At 31.5% G+C, this 21,740-nt stretch overlaps 1 protein-coding gene across 1 annotated transcript in view; it reads right to left on the bottom strand.

Annotated features, from left to right (window-relative positions):
• The window catches only part of LOC134718332 (uncharacterized), a 248,398-nt gene that overhangs the window by 15,648 nt on the left and 211,010 nt on the right, over positions 1–21,740 (bottom strand). Inside the window, exons 7-13 of the mRNA XM_063580826.1 lie at positions 20,956–21,198; positions 20,017–20,505; positions 17,387–17,493; positions 13,984–14,437; positions 1,970–2,742; positions 1,279–1,309; positions 437–708 (exon numbers count right to left, since the gene is read on the bottom strand). Coding sequence (XP_063436896.1) covers positions 437–708; positions 1,279–1,309; positions 1,970–2,742; positions 13,984–14,437; positions 17,387–17,493; positions 20,017–20,505; positions 20,956–21,198 — 2,369 coding nt within the window. The remainder of the gene's footprint in view (positions 1–436; positions 709–1,278; positions 1,310–1,969; positions 2,743–13,983; positions 14,438–17,386; positions 17,494–20,016; positions 20,506–20,955; positions 21,199–21,740) is intronic.

Below are 21,740 nucleotides of genomic sequence, written 5' to 3'. Positions count from 1 at the left end.
TGTCTCGCCTGCTTTACTTATCTTGATTGCATTTATGTTGACCATGTTGTGAGTCTGTAATTTGAAAGTTTTACTCAAAGATTGATTCCATATAAGCTTAACCTTATCAAAGATCAATGTAGAAAAGTATCACAAAAGTACCATACTCAAAGACAAATTAAATAAAAAGCTCGTTGTCTTGTGTGTGATGTATTATGTAATAATCATAATAGTTTCTGAGATACACAACTTCGAAACAAACTAGAATCTTTAACTTAATATGATATTGCATATATGTCTCTATTAAGTCTTGGTACTTTCCTATGATATTTTAGGTCAAGGTCAGCAGAACACTACAGAACAGACAAGTTCACAATAAAACCACACCATATGCCAGTTAAAGAAATATATAAAAAGATAAATACAATTGCATCAGTCCATTGCAGTAATTACTTACCACACATAGTTTATGTGTTGTTACTTCCATTTCTCTCAATCCGTTGTCCAATTCTGAGAAACTGATTTCATTATTCTCTTTCAAATGAATAAGTGTCAAAAATTTGACCATCTGTGTATTTGTTGGGTAATTCTCTACCATATCACTCCATACCATCTCTTCCATTCCAAGATGGAGAGCCAATTCATGTAGCATATGTGCCTCACAATGATTAGACAGACGAAGCAACTCTGTGTTACTTGGGATCTGAGATAATGCATCTTCACTCAAACCTTAAATGAATTTAAAAACACATACATGTATGATTTGTAAAGAAAGTACGTTAATATACTGAGATAAGATGAGATAACTATTCAGCATTGGAAGTTAATGGGTACACAATATAATCAACATATGCAGTAATCTAATTCTAATTTCTTCGAACCTATGTTCACAAAATACACCTAAATGTATTATCTTAAATATAGCACATATTTTTATCTGTCGACAGCAATCGTAGACAATTTACTCATAAGACATATAGGATATATTTTAGTAATTTCCAGTAATTACTCTTAACCAAAATTGCAAATCATATATTTTAAATTGAAAGTTTCTAATACATATATCTTTTTGTAATTGTATAAGCACAGATGGTTAAAATCCATTACTTTTCCAAAGAAGTTTCAATCTGAATTATGTGAAATATCATTGTATTGTTTGAATGTCATCAGCACAAAATTAAAGCTTATCAGTACCATGGTTTAGGTCATGAGATTGGAATTAAATTGGATATTTTAATAAGTTAAATGTTAACTCTGGTCAATAACATGGAAGTGCAGAGAGATTAATGATACATTTACCTGGACAATTAGCATCACACTGCTTTTGTTCCTGTAAAATAGAAAATAACTCTACAATTCCAGTATTTGTATAATTCCATGTAAACAACCTACTTGCTTGTCGGTCCACAAAAAACATTTCATTTTGTTAAATGTGTGAAACTAATGACAAAAGCAGACATAATAAAAAAAGACAATATTGACAAATGCTGATAGTTACTACAAGTCAGGTAAATATTATAAATGTTAATCCACTCCTCTACCTTACAAAAAAAAACAAGGTTTAAACAAAGAGGTGTCATAGAAAAGTTATCATCCTTTGTCCCTCTGTCTGATACATTCGTCTATTGCTGTTTAGTTACTATCATACCAACATCAACAAGTTTGTACAGATATAAATTTGTCTCTGAATGTATAAACATTTTTACGTAACAACTTTAAGAGCTTAATATGTAACATATATTTAACTCATTGTTGAAGATCTTACGGCAACCTAAAGGTGCTTAATGTTACGTCATTTGGTTTATGGTAGGGAGTTGTCGCGTTGACAATCATATACCATATCATATTTCTTACATATTGTTGAAAGATTGAATGTCTAACATATAATGCAAATAAAGTAAATATCTTATCCAATAAGGGAACTTGGCCACATATGCGCAAAAATTTCTAAATTTCTCGCAGTGATGTTCTTATAAAAGTATTTACATACCTTTTTCTTGTTCCAAATACGCCAGTTATTTTTAATGTTTTCTCCGTGTTTACAAAGACATTCCTCAGTCTCGGAGACCAACTTGTTTTCTGAAGTGAAACAGTTTAATGTCGAGCAGGAGTACTCGGTGAGGAAGGGTAACTTGCTGCTGGCTTTACAATCAATGGAGGACTGATAAAATTCGGAGATTCTTTCTAAAGTAACAAACAAACAATCCCGGACACTGGTGGCTATATCAGGTATTATCAAGCCCTTGGAGCGCTTGTGGACTAGGTACAGTAAGATCTTATTTCCTTCTACACAGACAACAATATCATGCTCTTTATCAAATGATAACCCAACAATACCAGAAAACATAAGTTTCCGTCCTTGGTATTCTTTTAATGTCCACATACTCAGACATGCACATATTAGACGGTTTGGTAAGGCTGGAGGTATGATGGTTCCTTTGAAAACAAAGGCCAAACTAACAGTCCTCTCTGGTGTACATTCTTGTGTCAAGTAATCTGTATTATTTCTTTGTGTAAGCATACAGGGTACAAAGAAGTTTTCTATTGGTAGACGACTTCCTGTTTTTGTATCATATCTCCGTTGTTCAGATACGATATCTAGATGTATCAGCATATCAAATATGTACTCTTTAAATGGTAAAATCTGGCGGAATTCTTCTTGTTCCCAAATCTGGTAGAGGTCTGCTTTTTGTATCATTCCATTTTCAGACATTTTTTTGAAGGTTTTCCTTGTTTTATTTTCTTTGGGCCAAAATGCAACATCTATAAAAATGAAATAAAGAAGATGTTATCAGACTTAATATATAGTTTATATTATGAGGTAATACCAGTCTATAAAAGCTACATGATAAAACAATTTGTATCGCTCACTTAGATCATCACTGGAAAAAACAATTTATCTTAATATTTAAATCAAATGATGTCTTTTGTATCAGAACACATCAAAAAATATTTTTTGTCTAGTCTGATTTGATGATCAAAGTTGAATTATTTCCCATTTGTAAGAAAATAATCTGAAACAAGGCTTGTATGTGCTGTGGGAAAAAACTGTGAGTTTTCAAATGTTTGCATGGTTTCTACATGTTTTCAGTAGAAGAAATGATGCATGGCAGTCATCCATGATGACATCTTGTCAGTCAATTACTGTCGTTCATATTTTTATTTTCCAGCTTTTAGCACATAAAGTTTACTCCTCAGTTACTATTTATTCTAAGTATATGAAGTTTATTACAATGATTACCTTGATTTAAAAAGAAAAAGACAAACAGAAAAATATGATATTATAAAATAGGGGCGAAATATAACAGAGGGACATTCAAACTCATAAACTGACATCTCCAAGGCTTAAAAAGAAAAAGACTAACAAACAAATATGATATATTATAAAATAGGGGCGAAATATACCAGAGGGACATTCAAACTCATAAACTGACATCTCCAAGGCTTAAAAAGAAAAAGACAAACAGACAAATATGATATTATAAAACAGGAGCGAGATATACCAGAGGGACATTGAAACTCATAAACTGACATAGCCATGGCTAAAAATGAAAAAAATTATTAGTTTTGAGGTAAGTTCCCAAGCTGTGATCCTTTTCGGTGGGTAATTTATTAGTTTTGAGGTAAGTTCCCAAGCTGTGATCCTTTTCGGTGGGTAGTTTATTAGTTTTGAGGTAAGTTCCCAAGCTGTGATCCTTTTCGGTGGGTAATTTATTAGTTTTGAGGTAAGTTCCCAAGCTGTGATCCTTTTCGGTGGGTAGTTTATTAGTTTTGAGGTAAGTTCCCAAGCTGTGATCCTTTTCGGTGGGTAATTTATTAGTTTTGAGGTAAGTTCCCAAGCTGTGATCCTTTTCGGTGGGTAGTTTATTAGTTTTGAGGTAAGTTCCCAAGCTGTGATCCTTTTCGGTGGGTAATTTATTAGTTTTGAGGTAAGTTCCCAAGCTGTGATCCTTTTCGGTGGGTAGTTTATTAGTTTTGAGGTAAGTTCCCAAGCTGTGATTCTTTTCGGTGGGTAATTTATTAGTTTTGAGGTAAGTTCCCAAGCTGTGATCCTTTTCGGTGGGTATTTTATTAGTTTTGAGGTAAGTTCCCAAGCTGTGATCCTTTTCGGTGGGTAATTTATTAGTTTTGAGGTAAGTTCCCAAGCTGTGATCCTTTTGGGTGGGTAATTTATTAGTTTTGAGGTAAGTTCCCAAGCTGTGATCCTTTTGGGTGGGTAATTTATTAGTTTTGAGGTAAGTTCCCAAGCTGTGATCCTTTTCGGTGGGGAATTTATTAGTTTTGAGGTAAGTTCCCAAGCTGTGATCCTTTTCGGTGGGTAGTTTATTAATTTTGAAGTAAGTTCCCAAGCTGTGATCGTATATATATAAAGAAGACACTGAATGTGATTTATTTCCTTGACAATATGATATTTATAAAATAGGGGCGAGATATACCAGAGGGACATTCAAACTCATAAACTGACATCTCCAAGGCTTAAAAAGAAAAAGACAAACAGACAAATATGATATTATAAAATAGGGGCGAAATATACCAGAGGGACATTCAAACTCATAAACTGACCTCGCCATGGCTTAAAAAGAAAAAGACAAACATGCAAATATGATATTATAAAACAGGAGCGAAATATACCAGAGGGACATTCAAACTCATAAACTGACATAGCCATGGCTTAAAAAGAAAAAGACAAACAGACAAATATGATATCATAAAATAGGGCAAAATATACCAGAAGGACATTAAAACTTATAAACTGACATTTCCAAGGCTAAAAAAGAAAAAGACAAACATACAAATATGATATATTATAAAATAGAAGCGAAATATACCAGAGGGACATTCAAACTCATCAACTGACATCTCCAAGGCTAAAAAAGAAAAAGACAGACAGACAAATATGATATATTATAAAATAGAAGCGAAATATACCAGAGGGACATTCGAACTCATAAACTGACATTGCCATGGCTAAAAAGAAAAAGACAAACAGACAAATATGATATATTATAAAATAGAAGCGAAATATACCAGAGGGACATTCAAACTCATAAACTGACAATGCCATGGCTAAAAAAGAAAAAGACAGACCAATATGATATTATAAAATAGAAGCGAAATATAACAGAGGGACATTCAAACTCATAAACTGACAATGCCATGGCTAAATAAACAGCTGCGCCATGAGCGCATGATACGCCCGACGTCTTGTGTGGAAGTTTTATGCAATAATCATAAATAGTTTCTGAGAAAGTTTTAAGCAATAACCATATATTGTTTTTGAGACACGGCGGGACATGTGAAACCCCCAACCCTGCTTTTTTTTTTTACAAAAAACTAAATATCTCTAAAATAAAATTTTGAATCAAAACCAAAAAGTATACAAATCTTTAGATTAATATAACAAAGAAGTGTGTAAAGTTTTAAGCAATAATCATAAATTATTTCTGAGATACGGCGACATGATGTAAAAAAAACCCTCCCCTGTTCAACAAAATACTCAATAAATCAAAAATAAAATTTTTAATCATCAGCAAAAAGTATACAGATCTTTAGATTAATATAACAAAGACATGTGTAAAGTTTTAAGCAATAATCATCAATCGTTTTTGAGATATGGTGCGACATGTAAAAAAACCTCCCCCTTTTTTTACAAAATACTCAATAATTCAAAAATAAAATTTTGATTCATCACCAAAAAGTATACAGATATTAAGATTAATATAACTAAGAAGCGTTTCAAGTTTTAAGCCATAATCAAGAATTGTTTTTGAGATACGGTGCGACATGTGAAAAAAACCACACCCCTGTTTTAGTTACAAAGTGCCGTAACTCAAAAAGTTTTAATCTTTCACCAAAAAGTATACAGATCATTTGACCATCATAAGAAACAACTATGTTAAGTTTCATGAAATTTGGATAAGTCGTTCTCAAGTTCGGACGGACAGACGGACAGACAGACGGACGGACAGACGGACGGACGGACATCGGACATTTGTATACCATAATACGTCCCGTCAAAATTTTGACGGGCGTATAAAAAGAAAGAGACAAACAGACAAATATGATATTATAAAATAGAAGCGAAATATAACAGAGGGACATTCAAACTCATAAACTGACATCGCCATGGTTAAAATACATGAAATAGAAAAAGACAAACAGACAAATGTGATATTATAAAATAGGGGCCAAATATAACAGAGGGACATTCATACTCATAAACTGACATTGCCATGGCTAACAAAGAAAAACACAAACAGACAAATATGATATTATTAAATAGGGGTGAAATATACCAGAGGCACATTCAAATTCATAAACTGACATCGCCATGGCTAAAAAGGAAAAAGACAAACAGACAAATAAGATATTATAGAATAGGGCGAAATATACCAGAGGGACATTTAAACTCAAAAACTGACATTGCCATGGCTAACAAAGAAAAACACAAACAGACAAATATGATATTATAATATAGGGGCGAAATATACCAGAGGCACATTCAAACTCAAACACTGACATTGCCAGAGCTCCAGATAAGCTGCGTATTTACGTGATCACGCAATACAAATAATAAAAAAACCAATGCAATTGCCCATTGCAGGGTTCAATAACCCAATTAATTCAAAGGAAAACCCAATTATATTCCAAAACCATGAGTTCTCAACCCTTTTATTGGCTACCATTTGCGTTATTTACCCTTATCTGTTTACAGTCGTCGCGTAAACTATTATAATATTTATAATTGGAAATTTCTTTCGTTCTAAAAATAGATCCCTGCATCATGTAGCTTAAATGGGTCCCTGTTAGAGTTTTCCGTTGCTCAATAGGTACACGTGTTTTTGAAAACATTTCGATCTTCTCAGCGTTTATCCAATTAGCGTGTCATGAAGTCATATTTTTTTCGCATTGCTCGGGATTTATCAAAACATACATTGAATTAAAACGAAAGTGAATGTCCGGTAAAATGTTGACTAGAAGCATGTTTTCTGCTTCTTTTGAAAAGCTGACGGAAAGTTATGATGATAACAAGACTCAGCCAGTGTTTTTATGAAGCGTCCATCGAACACACGGGAGTGTGTGCGTACATTAACGAGAACATTACTAATAAAAACAGGGTTTCCTCAAAAACGAAAGCAGTTGAAAAGTGAAAGGCCAAATCAATTATGACATGATAAAGCATCAGAAACCAAAAGTTCTAATAAAAGACAACTAAACCCAGATTTATGAAAATTGGAATAAAACAAAAACATTTTTTAGTATAATTAGAGTTTAAATACTATTTTTTTTTTCATTTTACGGTTAATTAATGAATACACACACAGGCACTGGTCTCAGAATTTATTATATAAAGCATTGTAAAGGTATAAGACGAGTGCCTGTGAATACACATATCCGTTTTTTACAGTTTATATGAGAAAATACAAAACTGGCAGAAGGTTTGAAACGGAACACAAATTAAAACTTCAATTGCTCCTCAGTGAATAAACCAAATAAAACCGCTAGCAAAAAACCCTAACCCTAACCCTTAACCAAATAAAACAGCTAAACAAAGAAAGAAACATATTTAAGATGGAAAAAATCTGGGGTTCACTACAGATATTGCCTAAATATTCAATATTGTGTTGATGAAAAAACCCAATACATTAAGGAGCTTGGTGGTGAAAACCCAATTTGATATTAACATGAGGGGTGAATTGGAATTGATAATGCAATTAAAAAACTTTATCACCCAATTGTATAAGAAAATGGTGGGTAAAAAAACCCAATTTGTGAATTCTTATCTGGAGCTCTGCATTGCCATAGATACGACATAATCCGTTATCATCTGTTAAATGAATATTTCATAACAGTCAACCAACTCGTGGTGGTGTCCGTAAAAAATACTTTCAACTTCACCGGTTGGAACTATTGGTTTAATTTAGCAGGAATTTCATTTAAATCTGTGTATAAAACTTGTTGTATCTTTTGACAAATATTTCAAAAATGGGGACCAATGAATAGTTTGTAACACTAGGCATAAATATGGGCACTTATACCATTTTGCAATTGTGTTTCATTTGTGGTCAAAATGTATTGATCCTGCAACAAAATTAAAAATAAAAACATGGAATGCGCTAAAGAGACAAATACCTGACCAATATGCAGAAAACAATCAAAGGCCACCCACACATCGAACAAATCTCGTAATCCTAGGGGTGCATCAACTGGTCCCTAAACAATACACTACAAACTGCTCAGAGTCTGAATTGACCAGTTTTTGTGCTCGACCAGTAAAATCGAGCACACATTTTACTCGACTAGTCTCAACATTGTCTCGACTGGACTTAACTGTACTTAAGTGTACTCAACTAGGTCTCGACTTTACTTAATTAGTCTGAAATGGTCTTGACCAAGGCTTGACCTGTCTCGAGCTGTCTTGACTAGTCTCGACTCAGTCTGAACCAGTCTCGACCTGTCTCGACTAGTCTCGACTCAGTCTGAACCAGTCTCGACATGTCTCGACTAGTCTTGACCTTCAAATTTAGTTTTGACTGGTATAAAGAAGCCCATCTAACTAAATTAAATATTGATCTTACAAAATTCAAGCTTATTAGGTAGTTTGATTACTGGCTGTGAAATAAAAAATTTTTTTTTACAATAGGTAAAAATAAAAATTATTATATAAATTCAGATAGGCATCTTTAAATTTTCTTATAACTTTTTCAAATCAACTTGGATTTTCATCAAACAATGCACCTATCTAAGATATATATCAAGCTTACTGAATCCCATTTTATTATTACTTTTTTGTTGTATAGCTATGAATTTTAAGAATTAAAGTCATCTCGGTAAAAAAAGCTAGGATTTGCAATTTGGACAAAATAGAGATAGGCATCTTTAATTTTTTTAATAACTTTTTCAAATCAACTTGGATTTTCATCAAACTATGCAGCTATCTTAGATATATATCAAGCTTACTGAATCCCATTTCATTTACTTTTTTGTTGTATTACTGTCAAATTTAAGAATTAAAGTCATCTCGGTAAAAAAAGCTAGGATTTGCAATTTGGACAAAATAGAGATAGGCATCTTTAATTTTTATAATAACTTTTTCAAATCAACTTGGATTGTCATCAAATTATGCAGCTATCTTAGATGTATATCAAGCTTACTGAATCCCATTTCATTTACTTTTTTGTTGTACTGTTGTAAAATTTAAGAATTAAAATAATGTTGGTAAAAAAAGCTAGAATTTGCAATTCGGACAAAATAGAGATAGTACACTTTAATTTTTTTAATAACTTTTTCAAATCAACTTGGATTTTGATCAAACTAGGCAGCTATCTTAGACAAATATCAAGCTTCTTGAATCCCAGGTTATTTAGATTTTAGTTGTATTGCTGTAAAATTTAAGAATCAACGTATTCTAGGTAAAAAAGCTAGGATTTGCAGTTTTGACAAAATAGAGATAGTTCACTTTAATTTTTTCATAACTTTTTGAAATCAACTTAGATTTCATCAAACTCTATAACTATCTTTGCAATATTCTTGCTAAATATCTTACTAAACCATAAGTTGTTATTTAGTTTGGTTTATTTCTGTCAAATTTAAGAATTTAATTAATCTACATGTAGGTCAAAAAGCTTTGATATTAGAAATATATCTTTCTTTAAAAAAAAGTATTGAATTTTTGTTTTAACAAAAAAAAGGTATCTTTTTTAAGATTTCATATCTTTTTCAAATCAGCTTAAACAAAATAAACCCCTTTTTGTAGTAAAACAAAAAATTAATATTATGAACTTTTCATAACAATCCTTGAAAACCTTTTAAAAAAAAAGAAATGTGTTCCAAAGTTACAGTAAAAATTTATTTTAATCAAATCTTAAAATATTTTTTTGTCAAATTTAATGACATGGCACTATACATGGTTTAATTACATCAGTACACCTGAGTTTTACAGGTAAATAGAAAGCCCTACTTTTCTTAAACTCGTGTATTACTTATCAAGAGAATTAAAAAAGCCTTGTGATTTAGATTTAACAGGATGTTGCAACTTTGAATAAATGTTATTTAGAATTTTAAACTCTCTGGTAGATGTGATCTTTTTAATAAGTTTGCCCCAAGCAGAAGGTATTGCCTTATAAATCACCACAAATCAGAAGAACTATTTGAATAATTTCTTTAATTTTTCTTTGCTTTTTGATATATTTATAGGATATATATATCAAAAGTAACAAAACATTAAAGGAATTATATAACTAATTTATATATACTTTTTCCAAAATTATGAGGAAAGATATATATCTAATATTGTAGCTTTTTGACCTACATGTAGACTAATTAAGTTCTTAAATTTGACAGAAATACACCAAACTAAATAACAACCTATGTTTCAGTAAGACTGATACATCACCAAGGTAGCTATATAGTTTGAATAAAATCCAAGTTGATTTGAAAAAGTTATTAACAAGTTTAAAGTGTACTATCTCTATTTTGTCAAAACTGCAAATCCTAGCTTTTTTTACCCAGATTAAATTAATTCTTAAATTTGACTGCAATACACCAAACTAAATAACAACCTGGGATTCAGTAAGATTAATACATCAACAAGGTAGCTATATAGTTTGAAAAAATCCAAGTTGACTTGAAAAAAATATTAAAAAAATTAAAGTGTACTATCTTTATTTTGTTTGAACTGCAAATTCTAGCTTTCTTGACCATGTTGACCTAGATTAATTAAATTCTTAAATTTGAAAGCAATTCAACAAAAAAGTAAATAACCTGGGATTCAGTAACCTTGATATATATCTAAGAGAGCTGCCTAGTTTAATGAAAATCCAAGTGATTTTGAAAAAGTTATTAAAAAAATTAAAGTGTACTATCTCTATTTTGTCCAAATTGCAAATCCTAGCTTTTTTTACCAACATTTCTTTAATTCTTAAATTTTACAGCAATACAATAAAAGAGTAAATGAAATGGGATTCATTAAGCTTGATATATATATAAGAGAGCTGCCTAGTTTGATTAAAATCCAAGTTGATTTGAAAAAGTTATTAAAAAAATTAAAGATGCCTATCTCTATTTTGTCCGAATTGCAAATGCTAGCTTTTTTTACCAACATTTCTTTAATTCTTTAATTTTACAGCATTACAATAAAAAAGTAAATGAAATGGGATTCAGTAAGCTTGATATATATCTAAGATAGCTGCATAGTTTGATGACAATCCAAGTTGATTTGAAAAAGTTATTAAAAAAATTAAAGATGCCTATCTCTATTTTGTCTGAATTGCAAATCCTAGCTTTTTTTACCGTGATGACTTTAATTCTTAAATTTTACAGCAATACAACAAAAAAGTAAATGAAATGGGATTCAATAAGCTTGATATATATATTTAAGATAGCTGCATAGTTTGATGAAAATCCAAGTGATGTTGAAAAAGTAATTAGAAAATTTAAAGTGTACTATCTCTATTTTGTCCGAAATTGCAAATCCTAGTTTTTTTTACCAACATTTCTTTAATTCTTAAATTTTACAGCAATACAATAAAAAAGTAAATGAAATGGGATTCAGTAAGCTTGATATATATCTAAGATAGCTGCATAGTTTGATGACAATCCAAGTTGATTTGAAAAAGTTATTAAAAAAATTAAAGATGCCTATCTCTATTTTGTCTGAATTGCAAATCCTAGCTTTTTTTTACCGAGATGACTTTAATTCTTAAATTTTACAGCAATACAACAAAAAAGTAAATGAAATGGGATTCAGTAAGCTTGATATATATCTAAGATAGCTGCATAGTTTAATGAAAATCCAAGTGATTTTGAAATAGTTATTAAAAAAAATAAAGATGCCTATCTCTATTTTGTCTGAATTGCAAATCCTAGCTTTTTTTACCGAGATGACTTTAATTCTTAAATTTCATAGCTATAAAACAAAAAAGTAAATAAAATGGGATTCAGTAAGCCTGATATATATCTTAGATAGGTTCATTGTTTGATGAAAATCCAAGTTGATTTGAAAAAGTTATTAGAAAATTTAAAGATGCCTATCTGAATTTATATAATAATTTTTATTTTTACCTATTGTAAAAAAATTTTTTTTTTATTTCACAGCCAGTAATCAAACTACCTAATAAGCTTGAATTTTGTAAAATCAATATTTAATTTAGTTAGATGGGCTTCTTTATACCAGTCAAAACTAAATTTGAAGGTCAAGACTAGTCGAGACAGGTTGAGACTGGTTCAGACTGAGTCGAGACTAGTCGAGACAGGTCGAGACTGGTTCAGACTGAGTCGAGACTAGTCAAGACAGGTTGAGACAGATCGAGCCTTGGTCAAGACCATTTCAGACTAATTAAGTAAAGTCGAGACCTAGTCGAGTACACTTAAGTACAGTTAAGTCCAGTCCAGACAATGTCGAGACTAGTCGAGTAAAATGTGTGCTCGATTTTACTGGTCGAGCACAAAAACTGGTCAATTCAGACTCTGAGCAGTTTGTAGTGATAATGTATGTTAGTTTAGTGAAACTGAATGTCACACTAACCACGTCTACAGTCACCTTCTATAAAAATCCTAGTATAAGAGTTTCAGTTTAAATATATAAAAACTACACATTGTCTCAAAACATAATTGTGTTGGAAATCAACTCATAACGAGATAGAACTACTTGCATTCTGAAAGATTTTTTTAGCATTGTTCAAATATATCTTATATTTTGAAACCATGTAGTTCTATAGTTATACCGATACCTTTATGCTAAATAAATATCAGTTTCAGTTTAAATTGAAAAAAATATATTATATTTAAGTTTCATAACATTTTGATGAAGTAAACTCAAGAAAGAGAACAGAAACGAAAAATTCTGCATTTTTTCCATTTGTAAGAAGCATAACTCTAGAATGGTAAAAGGGAAGGCACCAAAATTTATAATTGATTTTTGTTTAGTGATAATAAGCATTTTGTATAGAATTCATAAAGTTTGGTTGAGGCAGGGACTTTCTATACTAACGGGACTAGTCACTTATAACGATATCTATACACATTATCAGACTGATCTAGGCCGTAGCTGATGTCACGTGACTTTATAGCAAATCATTTCACATTTACGAAGTATTTTACATAATTACAAATAAACTATATATTCAAGTTTAACAAACAATCGTTTTTATGAAATTTTATACATTTTGTCATTGCAAACTGCTTTTAAGGTTTTCAAAAGATTTCTCGTCTTTTAAATATTGATCTTTAAACTTTGAGGAATTTGTTTGTTGAATTTTCAGTGGCCGCCATCTTGTGTGATATGGTAACCATTTTACACAACTGGGGTGTTCTTCAAAACGATACGTCTCAGTTAAATAATTCATCATTCTTTCAAGATCTTATATTTTTTGTCATCTTAAATCGCTATTAATCAGATTTTATATATACAACTAAGAATAATTATACAATTACAATGTACTGTGAAGTACGCAAATATATACTAGCATTGTATATCAGAACTAAGTTTATTTTTGAGTGGAAGCTTAAAACAGGCGGCTGAGTATTAATCAGTTAAAATCAATAAAGACGAGTCCCGTTAGTATAGAAAGTCCCTGATTGAGGCAAACTTAAGTAAGAAAATGGAAACAAAATATTCAGCAATTTTCCCATTTATAAATTAAAGGGACATAACTCTAGTATAATAAAAGTGACGCCACACAATTCAAATTTGATCTAAGTATCTAAGTGAACTCCTCGGTTGCCTGCTGCCGTACATCACCAATTAAAAAACAACATTTTCATTCAGAAATCTGTTAAAAAATTGCATGCATTTCACAATTTTTAACACTGTGGATAAAAAAAGATTAATCTTTTTACTAATCATATGACATAAAAGTTCTCACATACCAACATAAATATTAGTATAGGATATTATAAACAGTCTGTCACGCTCTAATAAAAGGTAGGTAAACACTTTTTGGATATTGGAAAATTTTTACCTGCAATATCTATATTCACTACACAATGAAAATACATACACACCTGTGATAAAAGATCTCATAACTTCCACCATAAGAAGAGGGTTGATCATTACATTATCTCTCAGCTGGGGGGTATCGAAATAAACAATCTTCCCCAGGGAATGATGAAAATGTAGGAAATCAGTCAACTGCTCAGGGGACAGGACAGACACCTCGCTGATAGCATTTAATTCTTTAACTTCAGCCAATGACATTATTTGTTTTCCTTCTGCCACTAGTTCAGCGATCTCTAGCTCTAGTGGAACACAAGCATTGGGCATTCTTTCACCCCAGCATGGGTGGTCGAATGTAAGTTCTGTTATTGTTTTCTTCAGAACTTCTATTTCTGGGTCGGCTTGATCTTTGGCATTGACAAATATTAGAGGTCTAAGGACTAGATGATGTTTTCCCTCGTGGTCTTCAAACAACTCCTCAATTCCTCTGTAAAGCTCTTCACGTCTGGTCTCAATATTCTCCTGTTAAACATAAAAAGTTGACAGAATAATACACTGTAAAGATACTGTATCGCACACCTGGTGATTTAAATGCATCTTCAATGGTGGAATAACAACAACAACAATACTTTATTTTAAGAGAGTTCTTTGTCTAATACGTTCTCCTATTTATTTGTATTGTAGTCCTGTAATATTATGCTGTCATTTCAATGTTATATTTAACATTGCCATTAAAGTGCGAGGTTTGACATGCCACAAAACCAGGTTCAACCCACCATTTTTTCCTTTATAAATGTCCTGTACCAAGTCAGGAATATGGCCATTGTTATATTATAGTTCGTTTCTGTGTGTGTTACAATTTAACGTTGCGTCGTTTGTTTTCTCTTATTTTTGAGTGTAAATTGACATTGCGATAAGACGTGTCACGGTACTTGTCTATCCCAAATTCTTGTATTTGGTTTTGATGTTATATTTGTTATTTTCGTGGGATTTTGTCTGATGCTTGGTCCGTTTCTGTTTGTGTTATATTGTAGTGTTGTGTCGTTGTTCTCCTCTTATATTTATGTGTTTCCCTCAGTTTTAGTTTGTTACCCCGATTTTGTTTTTTGTCCATGGATTTATGAGTTTGAACAGCGATATACTACTGTTGCCTTTATTTACACAATTAGCTAATCTTCCCTGAGGTCCTCATCATGAAAAATCAAACAAAATGCAAACATATACATTGCATACATTAGTATAAAAAGTCAAGTATGATAATAATGTTCAATACAACTTGATAAAATGTGATGAAAAAATAAACATTTCAATAAATGATCTGTTATAAATGTTGTATTTGAAAGAATTAACATTTGTAATATTTCTTCACGGTATTGGCAAAGTATTCCACATGAACGGTCTAGAATACATAACATATTTTTTTAACAATTCTGTTTTTGGTTTAGGGAGTATGAGGTTTCCTTGAACAGCATTTCTCAAGGGGTATGTATTTCTGTCTGAAACATAATGATACTTGTCAGTAAGTTATGATGGGGCATCATTTTTAATGCACTTAAATGTCATCACAAACTTGTGATATTTTATTCTCTGTTCAACTGTCAACCAGTTTAAGTGTTTGAATAAGGGCAAAGAAGGAGCGAAAGGGTCGGTTTCTAGTATTAATCTAGCAGCTCTCTTTTGTAATTTTAATATCCTTTGTAAATCCTCACTGCTACAACTACTCCACACTAAACAACAATAATCAATTAGTGGCAAGATAAAACCATTATAGAATATTTTTCTGCATTTTAGATTTAGACATTTTTTAATCTTTAATAGTAGATATAGTCTAGAGGATATTTTTGAGCAGATCACATTAATTTGGTTTGTCCATGTGAGGGAAGGGTCAATTTTAATGCCTAAAAGACTTTCGCATGTGGAAGATTGTATCACTTGATTGTTAATAGTTAAACAACTCTCTTTGTAATGTGGCATTGCTCTTTGCTTCGTTCCAATAATCATATATTTTGTTTTATTTTTATTGATGAACATATTGTCATCATTGCACCATTCCTCTACACCATGTAAATCTTTTTGTACCTTTGACTGTAGAGTTTGATAACAATTACCAGACAGATGTAAAGTTGAATCATCGGCATATAACAGTGAAACAATTTTTCATATAAAAAGGAAGGTCGTTTATATGTAATATAAACAGAAGGGGGCCTAATATGGAGCCTTGGGGGACACCATACTTGATATAAAGTTTTTCAGAATGAGCATTACCAATTTGTACTTGTTGAGTTCTTTCATTCAAATATGATTTTAAAAAAGAAACAGCAGTATCATCAAATCCATAAATTTCAAATTTTTTACAGAGAATATCATGATCTTCTACATCAAAAGCTTTCTTAAAATCCGACAGGACTGTTAAGTTGACATCACCATCATTCATAACTCGTTCTACAATTAGATTTATCTCAAATTTTCAAGTGACATACATCTTCTCTCAAAGGTCAATTTCACACTTTTAACCTAGATCTTATACTTTCAAAGATAACAGATTGAAACTGTTATCAGTTGTTAAATCTTACATTCCAAGGGAAATAAAATGAAAAGTGTATTTTGAAAGAAAAACTTGCTATTGATATTTTTGTTTGGTAATTCACTTTACCTACCTAGTAAAGAAACACAAGTAAACAAAATAAGACACAATTAATAAGTTGGCAATAAATCTAAAACAGGTCAAGAGGGTATTTGCATGAACATAAGGATATTGTTTAATTTCAATTTTTTGTTGATAAAAATTGAACTTATTTTAAAACAAATCATGAATCGTCCTCATGCATTCCCTGTCACAATCTTTTATTTCACAAACTCATCAACATTTGTATTAGGTTTTGGAATTTCCAATATTTTGGCCTCTAACATCACTGAAGAGACATTTATTGTTAAGATGTGCATCTGGTGCAGTACCACTAAATTCTAAACTTTCATATTGTCAACATATTTGTTGAAATAAAACTGACTTAAAAAGAAAATACAAACTTTAACATTTAAACTGAGCAACTGTTATAGTCAATAGACCATGCCCGAGAGTAACAAGGCAAAGAAAATACAAACTTTAACATTTAAACTGAACAATTGTTTAAAGTCAATAGACCATGACCGAGAGTGACACGGCAAAGAATCTCCATGACAATGAGATATATCAAATTGAATATTAATACAAATGCTAACCAATATCATTTTCTTATCTATAAATGTTTCTTCATATATTCTACTCTAGTTATGGGCCCTGTAATCTGATCTTAAGTCTATTACCCACAAATCAATTAGGATCTTGTTCTTTCGAAAGTGTAGCTTTACACGAAGTTTGGTCAAGTTAAGACATATGGGCATATTTTCATTATGCAAGCAGTTTTTACACATTATTCAAGTGTTTCAATTGGCAATGACTTACTACTATATTTCTAAGATAAGATCACTCACCATTGGTACTTTGTCCTTGTGAGTGGCAACAAACAAGATTTTTGGTATGCCTGCATATACAACCTTACAATAGGTCAGGATGGAATTGACCCAATATTGCAAGAATACTACAAAATAAAATCAAAATCTGTCATAAAAAAAGTATAAACTAGAGGCTCTAAAGAACCTGCGTCTCTCACCTTGGTCTATGTGAATATTAAACAAAGGAAGCAGATGGAATACAAATTCATGAACAAATTTAACAAGTAATTCCATTTCCTACTTACTTTTTAGGCATAAAATATAAGGAAATAAATCTGGATGGTGTATGAAGAAAAATTTCATCAAAACTACAATTTTTAGTCTTTTGGTAGATATTTTGAGAAATCAGTATGTAAACATTCTAACATTAAATATGTTTTTTGGTTTACTCATTATAAAACAATCTGACTTTCTATAGGAAAACATTGTTTTTAACATTGCTTAATGACTAGGCCATTAATTGTGAATTTGACAATACATTGCTTAACTTACTTTTACAACAAATAAACATATTTTGACACAAGTAAGGATAACATTTGTTTTTGCTGCTATTTAATACAAAGTTTTAACAAAAATAGAATTAAGGAATAACAGCAATAGTGCAAACACTGAAATTTCTCGCCTTCTTTACTAACCATTTATATTATGTTGATAGTCCTAAATATAAAGTTTTACTACAACTATCACAAAAAACTGAGCATGATCCAAGAAAATGAGGTCAAGGTCAGATAAACTAAACAGAAATACATGTACTCCTAACAATCATTCAATTCACTAAATGTAGTTGACCGGTCTGTCTACAAAGGACCCATCAGTGACGCTCGAATCCAAAAAAGTTAAGAAGGCCAAATAAAGTACGAGGTTGAAGAGCATTGAGGACCAAAATTCCTGAAAGTATTGCCAAATACACCCAAGGTAATCTATTCCTGAGGTAGAAAAGCCTTAGTATTTTAAAAATTCAAAAGTTTTGTAAACAGTTAATTTATAGATATGACCTAGAAAACTTAACATTGACCAATGAACCATGAAAAGGAGGTCAAGGTCAGACGAACCATGCCAGGCAGACATGTACACCGTACAATCAATCTATGCATTAAATATAGTCGAATTATTGCTTATAGTATCTAAGAAACAAACTCAACCATGAAAACTTAACATTGATCAATTATCCATGAAAATAAGGTCAAGGTCAGATGATACATGGAGACTGACATGTACATCATAAAATATTTCCATACACCAAATATAGTTGACCTATTACATATGGTATTAGAAAAAATACTAAAACTCAATGAAATGATAATGAGGTTAAGGTCAGATCACATCTACAATACTGTGCAATTGAAGATTTCTTGCTATTGTGCAATACTGTGCAATTGAAGATTTCTTGCTATAGCGTAATACTGTGCAATTGAAAATTTCTTGCTATTGCACAATACTTAATATAATAATTCACATTATCCTGTTTGGTGTGTATCTCCTTCCATATCATTATTATTTGCTTTTAAATATATATATATATATCAGAAATAAACAACTTAAAATAAAAAAAATTAAAGAAAAAAAAAAACAGAAAACAAATCCCCCCCAAATTTTTTGAACCCCTTATGATTCATTAACCCAAATTCAATCCCAGCCTTCCCTTTGTGGTATAATACCTTGCAGTACAATTTCAGAGAGATCCATACACTTGAACACAAGTTGTTGTATGGAAACTAGAAAAAAGCTTTTTTGTGTCCTTTTTGGTCCCGAATTCCTAAACATTTAGGGCAATTGCCCCAAAACTCAAACCAGCCTTCCCTTTGTGATATGGAACCTTGTAGTATAATTTCAGAAAGATCCATACACTTTCACAAAAGGTATTGTCCTCAAACTAGAAAAATGCATGTTTTTTTACCCTTTTTGGCCGCTAATTCCCAAAGTTTTGAGGCAATTACCCCCAACATCAATCCTAGCATTTCCTTTGTGATATAGAACATTGTGGTACAATGTCAGAGAGATCCATACACTAACACACAAGTTATTGTCTGGAAGTTACAAAAATGCTTATTTTTGGCCCCTATTTCCTTAAATGTTGGTACCATAACCCCCAAAATCAAACCCAACCTTCCTTTTGTGGTATTGAACCTTATGGTAATATTTCATAGAGATCCATTTCTTAAATTTAAGTTATTGTGCAAAAACCAATATGTCTTCAGACGACGACAACGACACCAACTTCATACCAATATATGACCGCAAAAATATAGTGTTGTCTGTCAATAAATGCAACACTCTGTTCATGCTTATGATAAAATCATCAGCTCCTTTTTTGTGAGAATTTACTCATTCAAAATCTAAAGCACTTTCCGATGTTCAAAATTTCAAACCTGGTATCTTTGATAAATAGTATTGTCTTACCTCATATCAATGTTTCAAAATGTGAGACATATTGAGGTTAATATTGTAGTTTGTGACAAGCTCAAAGTGGCAATGTAAACAAGTTACGTAAACATTTAGAATTAGGCTTAAATATTTAGACAATTTTAATTGTTTTTTGAACTATCACCTTGCTGTCATAGAAATGTATCCTGTTTTCATTATCTGAGTGTAAATAACATGCATATTACCTGCTGGAGTTGGCGTCATGTGCTGCCCTGGAAAACACATCACATCAGGGACCTGTTCATGCAAATCTTTGCTCCCATCAAATACTACAAGAAACAATGCCCGGAACGTCATGAAGGTCTGATGTGTTGTTAGATAAACATATTGTCCACCAAAATCCCAGAAGATAAGACGTCCAACTTTCATCTTATACTTCCCACTTTTGAGGAACTTTTCCATTTTCTTTCTTATTTCTTCTTTAGTCATTCTTGTTCTCATTTTCTTTTCCATCTGTTTTACCGTGTGAGGCATGTTGGAGGATTTCGTTGAAGGTAGAGATTGTGCTGCTGCAGACTGTTCTGAGGGCAAAGAGGAAAGTGTAGCTTTGGCATAACCAGTTGGGCTTGTATCTGAAGCTTTGATGAACTTTTTGGTTAGTTCACTCTCCTCCTCTTCTTCCAGAGAGGTCATTAAAACCTTACTGTACACAACATCCAGGGCATTATAAGAGTCTGAAATTATATTTAATACATCAGGCAAATCAAATCAAACTCAGCTGCAGGCTGTCAAAACGAAGTGAAGAATGTAAGAAAAATCAGTAATTAAGATTAGAATGATATCTTATCAGGTGTTACATTCACATAGTGCTATTAACAAATTTTAAAGAGTCATATTTTAACTGATTGATTGGTGACATTATTGAATATGGAAAATAATGTTAATTCATTGAATAATTTTAACATTTAAATTCAATTTCAAAATATAAAACCTTTGTTAAGATTTTTCATACACAAATCAGATTTGATATTGTATTAATATGGTGCGTGAATAGAAGGCACAAAAAAATGGCTACAATGTGAAACTATTTAAATCAGTGCTATAACATGTCTGCTGATAGCGCAGTCCATGCAAAAGAGTCTTTTTTTAATGTGGTCAGATATTCTACTTGTGCTCTTTCTCACCTGGATCAACAAGAATCCACTCTTTTGACTGAATGTCGAGGCCACAGCGACCTTCTACCAGAGAAATCCCGTCAGTCGGGTGTCGACCATCAGGTATAATTTCTCCAGTTAACAGCTTAACAAGAGTCGATTTCCCAACAGAAAATTGGCCGGTTACCATGCATCTCATATCAAATGATTCATAACTGCCCTTCCCTAATAAACGACTTAACATGGCAGACTGTTGCCCTTTTCCGATGGAATCTAAAAAAAAATTAAAAAAAAAGGAAAGTTTTGATGTGTTCATGTTGTGAAAAAAAAATGTATCCCTACACACACACATATATAATTTCTCCTCATTTGTTGGTTAATATGTTGATATGTCATCTTTTCGATATGACAATGTGTTAAATATGTCAGAATGTCTTTATGTGTTGATGTATTAGCCTGTTTATGTATTGAATTATTGGTGTAATGATGTAGAAGTCTGTTAATGTGTTAAATTGTTAGTGTTTTAATATGTTAATGTGTTGATATATGAATATTTTAATGTGTTGAAATTTCAGTGTGTCAAGATGTCTATGTGTCGATGTATGAGTCTTCATGATGATGTGTTAAAATGTCAGTATGTCGATATCTCTGTGTGGATGAATTTATCTGTTAATGTGTTAATTTATAAGTGTGTTGATATGTCTACATATTGATGTACGAGTCTGTTAATTTGTTGATATGTTAGTGTGCCAAGATGTCAAGGTGTATGTATTTAGTCTGTATGAGTCTGAAATTTTAGTTAATATGTCAGTGTG

Source organism: Mytilus trossulus, chromosome 5 (assembly GCF_036588685.1).
Source record: "Mytilus trossulus isolate FHL-02 chromosome 5, PNRI_Mtr1.1.1.hap1, whole genome shotgun sequence".
Taxonomy (NCBI): Eukaryota; Metazoa; Mollusca; class Bivalvia; order Mytilida; family Mytilidae; genus Mytilus; species Mytilus trossulus.
This window is presented reverse-complemented; position numbering and strand designations above follow the sequence as displayed.